Source organism: Mauremys reevesii, unplaced genomic scaffold (assembly GCF_016161935.1).
Source record: "Mauremys reevesii isolate NIE-2019 unplaced genomic scaffold, ASM1616193v1 Contig55, whole genome shotgun sequence".
NCBI classification, from domain to species: Eukaryota; Metazoa; Chordata; order Testudines; family Geoemydidae; genus Mauremys; species Mauremys reevesii.
In genome coordinates, this window is record NW_024100868.1 from 403,988 (window position 1) to 416,755 (window position 12,768).

Consider the following 12,768-nt stretch of genomic DNA (forward strand, 5'->3'; position numbering starts at 1 on the left):
GAGAACTGGTTGGCAAAGAGCCCATCCTGGAGGTAAAAGCAGGGAAGGTGAGTAGACCAGGTTTTTAAAAGTGCTTCCACACAAGCTAAGCATTTTTTTCTTAGTCACAGTTGTTTCATGCAGTATTCAAGTATGTAAATGTCCAAACCAAGCTCTATAGTTAATGCCTGAGGCCTACTCAGTAATGCTTTAACCCATAAAGATGAAAGAGCACATTGTATAGGTGCAACATCCGTCGAATTAGCAAAGCGAGAACTTCCTTTGCGGTTTAAGCCGGAACATCGCAGAGCAAATAATTTTCCTCTCAGTTCATGCTGACCCTCTGCTGCTCTCTGTCTCCACCAAGGATTTTGAGACAGGACTAGACAGGTACATGTCCTAAAGTTCTGTTCCAGGACTCCTGCTCACTGACCAGAAGACACCTCCACAGGTATCATCTCCAAATGCTTGTGGGGTCTTTCATTGTTAGGGAATGTAACTGCTGTAGGATTTTTCTCTTCAGACTAACTCAGGAAGTGAGTGTTAATGGGTGATGTTTTCAAAAGTGCCTAAGAATCAGATTGAAATCAGTGGGATTTAGGAGCCTAAATAACTTTTAAAAATCTGGCCCTAAGTGAATTATGAGCACAATTCTTGTTGAAAGTCAATGGGACTCTAGCAGGGACAGTCTGACCTCTTTAAGGGCAGTAGGGACTGGAGGTCAGCCAACCCTTGTTCTCTGGTATGGCTCTTCAAGTTTTGGGGAGTTTGGATATACATGAGGGCCTAGGAAGTGTCAGAGGGAGATACTGGGAGGAAGGAAGCACTCTTGGGGAAAAAGAGTTTGGGGAAATCCATAGTTGTTCTGTTCCTCTAAGGGCCCAGGAGCAGAAGCTTTGTAATGCAGTGTGGGGCAAAACTCCCCTCTCTCACAGCCAACCAGGATCAGCCTTGGGAGGGAGGGAAGCATATATACTGACTGCTCCCTCATGAAAGGCAGACTCTAGCAGGAGGAGAACTGGTGCCTGCTGACCTCTCCAAGCCAGCAGGTGAAAGGACTGAGTAAAAAGGGGCCATCTGGGGAGAAGCTGACTAAGAACTGCAGCTGGCCTGTATCAGAACCCAGCTCCGGGACAATAGCTGTGGAATCCTCATCTAAGGAGAGTGAGGCTGTTTGAATTTTCATCATGCTCCAGGAAGAAGGGCTGGAGTCTCCTGAACTTGGGGAGAGGACACTTCTCTGAATTAGTACCCAGGACCAGAAGAAAGATTAGACTCAAGGGGCTAAAAAAGAGGTTTTGTATTCTGTAGGAAAGGTTAATAAGGAGACCCCCCCACACACAGGGGGTATCTGCTTGGATTACTTGAGTCTGAGAAAATGATTGCAGGCACCAAGGGAAAGCTGAGCTGTGCAGGACCAGAAAAGGGCGTGCTCAAGGGCAGTACCCTGTTACAGGGACTTATGCTCCTAAATCTCTTGGTGTCTCTTGAAAATCCCAACCGTTATTTTTATTTAAAAGGATTCTCTTCATTTCTAACTTTTGTATTCTCCCCCCACCCCCTTAATCTAAGCAGCACAAAAGCGGGTTTTGGATGTATGATATTGGTCAATCCATGTAGCTAATGGTTCTGCATTTTTAGCACTGTGAGGTTTTTTTTGTTTGTTTGTTTGTTTGCCATATCCACCATATCTACAAGACCACCAAAAATCAGGATATTGAGTTATTAGTAAAGTGTTTGGTACACAGTCTGAAAAAATCTTGTTTTTTAAAAAAATCATTCAAGTTAATTTAGAAATGATCATAAATCCATTGATCTAGAATTTGCTGAGGGGGGCCATAAAAATAAGGCTAATGGTAAACATCAGCTTATTGAATCAGGGGTGGGTTTCCAGTGAAGTGCCGCTAAGAATCAGCGATAGTTCCTCACTTATTCAAGGTCTGATGAAATCATCTGGAAGAAAATGCAAGCAAAACATTCATAAAATTTCCATCTCATATTGAATTGGAAGGCATTTGGAGCCCTAGAGATGTCAGAGAAACAATGCAACAGAAGTTAGAGGGTAGAAATATGGACAGGATCCAACAAAATGAAACTGAGACAAATGAGCTATCCCTATTCAACATACAACTGAGAAGCCCTAGATATGGACTCACTGGGAGTCTAGGGAGGGGGCTTTCAGTGGAAGATCTTAAATTCTAACTTCCCTTGCTGGTCTGCTATTCTGTGAGGTTTTTGTTCTTCAACACATAATGCAAGACTCATCATTTTATTACTGCAATTTCTTAAGGAGAGTCTTATCCAGGAATGGGGTTATATGAGATGTTTTCAGATTTTCTCCCTTTAATAGTACCATGATTCTTTAAATTAATTAGGGTTCCTTCCTGGGTAAAATGTTCAATTTTTTCAATGGGCCATAACCTTCTAAGTCATTAAAGAGCTTCCAAAAGGGATTCAGGAAAGCACTTAAGCATGTGACATTAAGGTATTAAACCCACTGAGGTTCAGGAGTAAAAAGTAGACACCATTATTTTAGTTACTAAAGTCAGCAGATATGACTCATCCTGTACATGCAAAATTCTCTCTTTAGGGAGAAAGTGTCATTTTTACATCACAATTTGTCAGAATAGAGCTATACTCAAAGTTCTTCAAAATATGGTACCTTAACTTTGCATTTATATATTTTTCAGCATTTTTAAAACAAAGTTTTGCCTTCATTTACAATTTCTTCTTGTTCTAATGTTTTTGCAAAATTTCTATCTTTTGATTTGTAATTTTGTAAATTGTGGGTTTTTACTTATTGAAATGCATTGGACAACTTTAATTTCAGTTCAGCTAATTATTTTCTCTTGGAACATTAAACAGAGATCAGACATTTTAAAAGGTGATAAGAAACGCATCTCTCTGAGCTCCCTGCTCCAATTCTCTGCCTGGCTTCTCTCAACCAACCTATTGTGATACAAAATAGGTCTTGATATTCTTTGTCTGCTCTGATGATAAATAAGTAGAGTCTGATTCTTCATGTAACTGCACCAGTTTTATGTTGATGTAAGTCCATAGGTATCACTGGAGTTACACCAACATGAACCAGGTGTAACAAAGGGGAGAATCAGGCCCACAGATATGTTGTCAGCCACTTCCATCCACTAAATCAGAGTGTAAACATTATATCCTGTAGTCCACCAGAAATGAGTGAGCAAGAAATAAACTACACTGAACTGAAATTTCACACTCCTACTCAACAGAAAATGGGGCAAAGAGCTGAGAAGACCAAGAACAAAGGTACTGAACGTAACAAGCTACTAACTCTGTACATGCTGTTATTTTACTGTCCAGAGTCAAACCTCTTAGTCCAATAACTTTCCTTAACTTAACCCTGACATTACAATATAAAAATAATAATAATTGGGGATTTCAACTATCCCCATATTGACTGGATACATAAGAATGACCGTACTAGGTCAGACCAAAGGTCCATCTAGCCCAGTATCCTGTCTACCGACAGTGGCCAATGCCAGGTGCCCCAGAGGGAATGAATCTAACAGGTAATGATCAAGTGATCTCTCTCCTGCCATCCAGCTCCACCCTCTGAAAAACAGAGGCTAGGGACACCATTCCTTGCCCATCCTGGCTAATAGCCATTAATGGACTCAATCTCCATGAATTTATCCAGTTTTCTTTTAAACCCTGTTATAGTCCTAGCCTTCACAACCTCCTCAGGCAAGGAGTTCCATACGTTCACTGTGTGCTGAAGAACTTCATTTTATTTGTTTTAAACCTGCTGCCTATTAATTTCATTTGGTGGCCCCTTGTTCTTATATTATGGGAACAAATAAATAACTTTTCCTTATTCACTTTTTCCAAATCACTCATGATTTTATATACCTCTATCATATCCCCCGTTAGTCTCCTCTTTTCCAAGCTGAAAAGTCCTAGCCTCTTTAATCTCTCCTCATATGGGACCTGTTCCAAACCCCTAATCATTTTAGTTGCCCTTCCCTGAACCTTTTCTAATGCCAATATATCTTTTTTGAGATCAGGAGATCACATCTGTATGCAGTATTCAAGATGTGGGCATACAATGGATTTATATAAGGGAAATAAGATATTCTCAGTCTTATTCTCTATCCCCTTTTTAATGATTCTTAACATCCTGTTTGCTTTTTTGACCACCGCTACATACAGGGGTTATTTTTTCCAATGTGCATTACTTTATATTTATCCACATTAAATTTCATTTGCCATTTTGTTGCCCAATTACTTAGTTTTGTGAGATCTTTTTGAAGTTCTTCACAGTCTGCTTTGGTCTTAACTATCTTGAGCAGTTTAGTATCATCTGCAAACTTGGCCACCTCACTTTTTACCCCTTTCTCCAGATCATTTATAAATAAGTTGAATAGGATTGGTCCTAGGACTGGCCCTTGGGGAACACCACTAGTTACTCTTCTCCATTCTGAGAATTTACCATTTATTCCTACCCTTTGTTCCCTATCTTTTAACCAGTTCTCAGTCCATGAAAGGACCTTCCCTCTTATCCCATGACAACTTAATTTACCTAAGAGCCTTTGGTAAGGGACCTTGTCAAAGGCTTTCTGGAAATCTAAGTACACTATGGCCACTGGATCCCCCTTGTCCACATATTTGTTTGACCCCTTCAAAGAACTCTATTAGATTAGTAAGACATAGTTTCCCTTTACAGAAACCATGTTGACTTTTGACCAACAATTTATGTTCTTCTATGTGTCTGACAATTTTATTCTTTACTATTGTTTCAACTAATTTGCCCAGTACTGACGTTAGACTTACCAGTCTGTAATTGCCGGGATCACGTCTAGAGCCCTTTTTAAATATTGGCGTTACATTAGCTAACTTCCAGTCATTGGGTACCGAAGCCGATTTAAAGGACAGGTTACAAACCATAGTTAATAGTTCTGCAACTTCACATTTGAGTTCTTTCAGAACTCTTGGGTGAATGCCATCTGGTCCCGGTGACTTGTTAATGTTGAGTTTATCAATTAATTCCAAAACCTCCTCTAGTGACACCTCAATCTGTGACAATTCCTCAGATTTGTCACCTACAAAAGCCAGCTCAGGTTTGGGAATCTTCCTAACATCCTCAGCCGTGAAGACTGAAGCAAAGAATCCATTTAGTTTCTCTGCATGACTTTATCGTCTTTAAGCGCTCCTTTTGTATTTCGATCGTCAAGGTGCCCCACTGGTTGTTTAACAGGCTTCCTGCTTCTGATGTACTTAAAAAACATTTTGTTATTACCTTTGGAGTTTTTGGCTAGCCGTTCTTCAAACTCCTCTTTGGCTTTTCTTATTACACCCTTGCACTTAAGTTGGCAGTGTTTGTGCTCCTTTCTATTTGCCTCACTAGGATTTGACTTCCACTTTTTAAAGGAAGTCTTTTTATCTCTCACTGCTTCTTTTACATGGTTGTTAAGCCACGGTGGCTCTTTTTTAGTTCTTTTACTGTGTTTCTTAATTTGGGATATACATTGAAGTTGGGCCTCTATTATGGTGTCTTTAAAAAGGGCCCATGCAACTTGCAGGGATTTCCCTTTAACTTTTGTTTAACTACCCCCCTCATTTTTGTATAGTTCCCCTTTGTGAAATTAAATGCCACAGTGTTGGGCTGTTGAGGTGTGTTATAGTTACCTCTTGGACCAGCTCCTGCGCTCCACTCAGGACTAAATTGAGAGTTACCTCTCCCATTGTGGGTTCCTGTACCAGCTGCTCCAAGAAGCAGTCATTTAAAGTATCGAGAAAGTTTGTTTCTGCATTTCGTCCTGAGGTGACATGTTCCCAGTCAATATGGGGATAATTGAAATCCCCCACTATTATTGAGTTCTTAATTTTGATAGCCTCTCTAATCTCCCTTAGCATTTCATTGTCACTATCACTGTCCTGGTTAGGTGGTCGATAATAGATCCCTAATATTATATTCTTATTAGAGCATGAAATTACTATCCATAGAGATTCTATGGAATATGTGGATTCACTTAAGATTTTTACATCATTTGATTCTACATTTTCTTTCACATATAGTACCACCCCCCACTCCACCGCATGACCTGTTCTGTCCTTCTGATATATTTTGTACCCCAGAATGATTGTGTCCCATTGATTGTTCTCAGTCCACCAGGATTCTGTGATGCCTATTATATCAATATCCTCCTTTAACACAAGGCACTCTAATTCACCCATCTTATTATTTAGACTTCTAGCACACACATATCACCACAGGACAGGTTGCAGAGATAAAGTTTCTTGACACCTTTTAAATGACTGCTTCTTGGAGCAGCTGGTCTTGGAGCCAACAAGAGGAGAGACAATTCTTGATTTAGTCCTAAGTGGAGCACAGTATCTGGTCCAAGAGATGAATATAGCTGGACCACTTGTTAATAGTGACCATAATATAATTAAATTTAACATCCCTGTTGTGAGGAAAACAGCACAGTGGCCCAACACTGTGGCATTTAATTTCAGAAAGGGGAACTACACAAAAATGATGAAGTTAATTAAACAGAAATTAAAAGGTACAGTGCAAAAAGTGAAATCCCTGCAAGCTGCATGGAAGCCTTTTAGACACTGTAATAGAGGCTCAACTAAAGTGTATACCCCAAATTAAAAAAAAATAGTAAGAGAAACAAAAAAGATCCATCATAGCTAAATAACAAAGTAGGAGAAGCAGTTAGAGGCAAAAAGGCATCCTTTAAAAAGTGGAAGTTAAATACTAGTGAGGAAAACAGAAAAAAGCATAAACTCTGCAAATGAAGTGTAAAAATATAATTAGGAAGGCCAAAAAAGAATTTGAAGAACAGCTAGCCAAAGACTCAAAAAGTTATATTAAAAAAAATGTTAAGTACATCAGAAGCAGGAAGCCTGCTAAACAATCAGTGGGGCCACTGAACAATCGAGATGCTAAAGGAGCACTCAAGGATGATAAGGTGATTGCAGAGAAATGAATTCTTTGCATTGATCTTCACAGCTGAGGATTTGAGGGAGATTCCCAAACCTGAGCCATTCTTTTTAGGTGACAAATCTGAGGAACTGTCCCAGATTGACGTGTCATTAGAGGAGGTTTTGGAACAAATTGATAAACTAAACAGCAATAAGTGACCAGGACCAGATGACATTCACCCAAGAGTTCTGAAGAAACTCACATGTGAAATTGCAGGACTACTAACTGTAGTCTGTAACCTATCATTTAAATCAGCTTCTGTACCAAATGACTGGAGGATAGCTAATGTGAAGCCAATTTTTAAAAAGGGCTCCAGAGGTGATCCCGGCAATTAAAGGCCAGTAAGGCTGACTTCAGTACCAGGCAAACTGGTTGAAACTATAATAAAGAATAGAATTGTCAAACACACAGATGAATATAATTTGTTGGGGAAGAGTCACCATGGTTTTTGTAATGGGAAATCATGCTTCACCAATCTACTAGAATTCTTTGAGGGGGGTCAACAAGCATGTGGACAACGGGGATCCAGTGGCTATAGTGTATTTAGATTTTCAGAAAGTCTTTGACAAGGTCCCTCACGGATGGCTCTTAAGCAAAGTCAGCAGTCATGGGATAGAGTGCAGACTGCAAAGAGCTACAAAAAGATCTCTCAGAACTGCATGAGTGGACAACAAAATGGCAGATGAAACTCAGTGTTGATAAATGCAAAGTAATGCACATTGGAAAACGTAATCCCAACTATACATATAAAATGATGGGGTCTACATTAGCTTTTATCACTCAAGAAAGAGATCTTGGAGTCAGTGTGGATAGTTCTCTGAAAACATCCACTGAATGTGCAGTGGCAGTTAAAAAAGCAAACAAAATGTTTGGAATCATTAAGAAAGGGATACATAATAAGACAGAAAATATCATATTGCCTCCAAAGAAATCCATGGTACACTTACATTTTGAATACTGCGTGCAGATGTGGTCAGCACATCTCAAAAAATTATCTACTGGAATTGGAAAAGGTTCAGAAAAGGGCAACAAAAATTATTAAGGGTATCGAACTACTGCCATATGAGGAGAGATTAATGAGACTGACACTTTTCAGCTTGGAAAAAAAGATGACTAAGGGGGATATGACAGAGGTCTATAAAGTCAGAACTGATGTGGAGAAAATAAGTGAGGAAGTGTTATTTACGCCTTCTCATAACACAAGAACTAGTGTCACCAAATGAAATTAATAGGCAGCACGTTTAAAACAAACAAAAGGAAGTATTTTTTTTCACACAACACACAGTGGAACTTCTTTTCAGAGGATGTTGTGAAGGCCAAAACTATAACAGGGTTCAAAAAAGAACTAGATAAATTCATGGAGTATAGGTCCATCAATGGCTATTAGCCAGAAGCTGGGAATGGGCAATGGATCACTTGATGATTCCCTGTTCTGTTCATTCCTTCTGGGGCACCTGGCATTGGCCACTGTCAGAAGACAGGATACTGGGCTAGATGGACCTTTGGCCTGACCCAGCATGGTCATTCTTATGTTCTTGATATCACGTCAGCATTCAGAAAGTTTAATGTATTTTCCTCTATGTGCCTGCCAATTGAATGTTACTGGAAGCTGATCATAGCCCAGCATGCAAAATGCATGAACTATTCATGCACAGGAGGGAGAGGTCACAGACTTGGAAGCTAACAAAGGTATCTGTCTGATCTAGTCATGCTCACTGGCTGCCTGGCTAAGTATCCCACCAGTCAGCTATTTCTGGTCTGGATTAACTTGTTTTCTTTCTTTTCTCTGTAAAAACCCTCATGTTACAGGTCCAACCACCAACTGTCTGTGGTCAGGAAAAAGCTTCCACAGTGGGCAGGCTATTCTATAACTGTCAATTATGTTAAATTTTCTTCTGAGGTAATCTGTTATTGATCACCATCGGAGACAGTGTTCACTTTGCCTGTCTTGATCCCTTCTCCTTTCTGTTAGAGTCTCCCTCTTCATCACCACAGTGGAGGCTCATTGCACTGCCTCTTGGGATCATGTGCCTGCCTTTGCTGGTAACTCTGGGGATATTGAGTGCTCAGGTGTGATACAGTAAATTGCAGCAGTGTACACAAGGAGTTCCACAGTTGTGCATACTTTTATCTGTGTAACTTTGGAAATATACAGTAAGAATTGTGAGAGAAATTAGAATCTTCATCTTTTTTCCCCAACCAATTTTTTTCACTCTCTTTTCTACCCTCTTTTTTACTTCTGCCTCCCCACCACCCAATCAGGGAAATTACATATAAAAATTATGTTACTATAATATTAAAGTTAAAAGTTTAATCACTGAAAAGCTACAGCAGGGAAAAGTTCACTCATTGCACATACTGTATATGGCACAACTCTATGGTGAGCAGGGGCGGCTCCAGGCCCCAGCACGCCAAGCGCTCTGCCGGTCGCCGCGAGGGCAGCAGGCAGGCTGCTGTGCTTGGGGCGACGAAATGCCTAGAGCCGCCCCTGATGGTGAGTTTGGGTTACTTCGCATCAAAGAAGTGCAAATCAACCACAAACACAATAGATACAGATCCTGGCAGATTCCTTTGCGTAATTGGATTCCCAGGTGGTGGTATAGAAATTCTAGTGGCTCCTATGCCACCCACATCCTGGCTCCAGTTGTGTGGGCATAGCTGGGACATCTCTATAACCCAAAAATTCCTAAATGCTATAACAGCTTCTTTTGGTAGGTGGCAAATGGCAAAAATTAGAGGCAGCCTGCTCTTATTTATGTTGGGGACCAGCCCTGTGCTCTGACAGCCCCACGACCAGAGAAGTAAAAGTAGTTTTTAAACCATCTTTACAGAATCTGTGCTGAGAGGTCTTCAGCTACAGTTCAGGATTACAAGTCATGCAGATAGATTTTTATCTTATTTAAAAGTAGTTGCAACGTCAGTGAATCAGCATAAGTAGGTGAATCTTAACTTCCTTGTTTCTAAAATGTTGAGGGGCAGATCTTCAGGTAGTGTGAAATATAATAGTTCTGAGGTATTTAAATTTCGAACTTTAACCATTAACAATAAATTCATAGAAGTCTTTGCATTTCATAAAATCTTTAATATTTTTCCCAAGCAGGTATAATTGAAATATATAGAAAGGCAGTAATAGAGGAATAAATGTGCTTTTCCTGTTCTTTATTAAATAAAATTATGCATATTTCTATCTTCCTAGCCATGCAGAAATCTCACATGGTTCTATAGCAGCTGGGGCCTCTCTTGCTCTGGATTTTTTTGTTCACCTTTGATTCATTTCACTACAATCTCAGCATAACAGGAGAAATTGCACGGTTAGTGCATATTCCAGTAATTTCAGTGGGATTTCTATTTTACCAAAAAAAAAATAATAATAATGGAAGAATTTCAGACCTTGTCTCAAGACACATCTAAATTCCAGTTGTGTATTCCAAACAGCTGTGAAACTTGAACTGTCCTTTCTGAATAAACACCCTCCCCAGAAATATTGGTGTAAAATATCTGTTTGACCTGTTCAGATGATCATTGAAATGTCAGCAAACTCACTTTTGCTGTAGAACTGACGGGGAAATTTTATGGCCCTCATGGCTCTGGGAATAACTGACAATTCATTCACCCAAATGAAGTATAGTGAATGGAGAAGGTAAAAATGATCAACTTGATATCTCCAATCAAAGAAAAATAATTGCATACTGTCAATCCCTGTTATTTTGGGGCTGTTACTTAAGCCTGATGGAGCCTAGATACAGTTAATCCCACTGTGACACTGTATTCTTTGAATGTCTTTTTGTTTATTGTCTGCCTTTCCTTTCTGTTAGATTTTCCTTCTCCATCTTCCCCATGGCGATATGTTGCAGTGATTCTGGGGATCCTCTGTGTAGTATTGTTGGGAGCTGTGGGGTTCCAGAGTGTCAAACGTAAGTATTTTCAGGAAAGGCAAAGAAAAGATCCTGAGTTTCAGGAATTTCAGCAAAGAGGTCAGTGTTACTGACAAATTTCAGGTGACTTGAGTGATCTCAGATCAGCTCAATTTCCTTTTCTACCAATACCACTTTTATGAAAGTCTTCCCAGGCAAATATCTTGCAGGTTTCAGAGTGGCTTGGATGTGGTCTAAAACCACTGTCAAATGGCATGATCATGAGCAATACCTTAATAAAATTAATCTATAAAATGTATTTCCTGTTGAAGGAGACAACTGCAGCCTTTGCCCAGAAAACTGGATACTGCATGAGGAGGACTGTTACCATTTTTCTACTGAATGGAGAACTTGGCAAGAGAGTAAAGATTATTGCTCTTCTCAGGGCTCCAGACTTTTGAAGATACACAGCAAGGAAAAACAGGTAGAATTCAACTTTGGGGACTTTTCAGACTACAAACAGCAAATTAGTCAGAGACCAGGAGAACAATATTTGATTTCATGTCTGTAGTGCTGCATGGAAGAACCTGGTTTGACTCCATTCTAACATCTCAATTTCCAAGTTGCGCAGGTCTGGGAACAATGCAATTACAGTTCAGCTGGTGCTTATAAAAGCAGGTCCTCACATATCTCTGTCTGCAATGACTGTCATCAAGCATAAAGAGGCACTGTTCCACCCGCCCCTCCCCACCCTGAGAGGCCCACTTACTCAAAAAGAGCAGGTGATAAAAGGATAGAGTGAAAGGTCCAAATACTGATGTGAGACTAAGACAATTTTTTATTGTTCCCATACAGGATTTCATAAAGCCTCTAGCATTTTCTTATCACTGGATCGGATTATTCCGTAATGGGATCAATGAATCCTGGGTTTGGGAGGATGGCACAGCTCTAACCCTTAACCTGTAAGTTTCTGGCATGCATAGTTAGGGGCATTAATAACAACTTCTGACTTTGCCATGTGACTTACATAGTCAACAGTACATGTATGTTTCATTTTCAGGTTTGCAGAACATCCAGATTTTAATAGCGGTGACTGTGCTACTTTCAGAACTGGAGAAGCCCACTCCTATGATTGTGCACAATCAAAACCCTATATTTGTGAGCAGAGGGCTGTTTAGATGAAGCCTGCTATAGGAAAGACTGGAGAAAGACACTGAGGCTTCTTCAGTGGCCCTCAGTGCCTCACTGAGGCATAACAATTCATGGAGCTCCTAGTAACTGGAGCTTTTATGCTGCCCTTTAACAAGGTGCTCCCCTGCTTGGCTGACCATGGACCTGTTTCCTCCCCACTCCTTTTGAAGTGATTAATGCAGCTAGCTGCTTGAGGAAAGAGCACATCTTGTTATACAGGGAAGAGCAAGAACTACAATGGCCATTCCCTGCATGCACCCTTCCCTGCCTGCATGCTCATGCAGAAACTGATAAAAAATCTTGTCCATAATAAATCATCTCTGTTTTCTGACAGATTTTCCTCCCAGCTGAAAAATACTAGTTGTGTATATATATGGTTCTTGTTACCTAGAGACATGCATAGAAGTCGCCATTTTGTGGGCCGGTCTTACAAGTCCTGATTAAACTTATCATATTTTTGTTGTTTAAAAAAGTATCTGAGTTTTCTATTATAGTGCTGTCATAAAGTGTGCTATCTTGGACACGGCGTGGGGAGGAGCATATACAAGACAGTCTGAGCGCCAAAAAAAAAAAAGAGGATGAAATTAGTTATCTTCCTCCAGTAAACTAAATCTAACTAGCTGCAAGATTCCATAACTTCCTCTGGAGATAAACAGAGATAAGCTTGACATGAACTTTGAACTACTTTTTATTTTTATATTTAAGGAAAAACTTCAGTGATTGGTTATAACAACTTAGGGCCACATAATCTCTTCTGTGCTAGAGAAGTGCAAAAAG

General features: G+C 39.9%; 1 protein-coding gene across 1 annotated transcript; it reads left to right on the top strand.

Moving 5' to 3' along the window:
* The first annotated feature begins 1,116 nt into the window (after positions 1–1,116).
* Positions 1,117–12,404, top strand: LOC120394399 (NKG2-D type II integral membrane protein-like). Its single transcript, XM_039518636.1, has 6 exons — positions 1,117–1,274; positions 3,158–3,261; positions 10,762–10,860; positions 11,133–11,284; positions 11,656–11,762; positions 11,861–12,404. The coding sequence occupies exons 2-6, from the start codon at positions 3,168–3,170 to the stop codon at positions 11,976–11,978; spliced, it is 570 nt and encodes a 189-aa protein (XP_039374570.1). The 5' UTR covers positions 1,117–1,274; positions 3,158–3,167; the 3' UTR covers positions 11,979–12,404.
* Positions 12,405–12,768: the final 364 nt, after the last annotated feature.

What these genes read in the sequence shown, in the direction of transcription:
- LOC120394399 (XM_039518636.1), top strand. Translation starts at nt 3,168, where the DNA reads ATGAGTGAGCAAGAAATAAACTACACTGAACTGAAATTTCACACTCCT. An exon ending in TACACAGCAAGGAAAAACAG is followed by an intron (nt 11,285 to 11,655) that starts GTAGAATTCAAC and finishes GTTCCCATACAG; the next exon opens with GATTTCATAAAGCCTCTAGC. An exon ending in ACAGCTCTAACCCTTAACCT is followed by an intron (nt 11,763 to 11,860) that starts GTAAGTTTCTGG and finishes TTTCATTTTCAG; the next exon opens with GTTTGCAGAACATCCAGATT.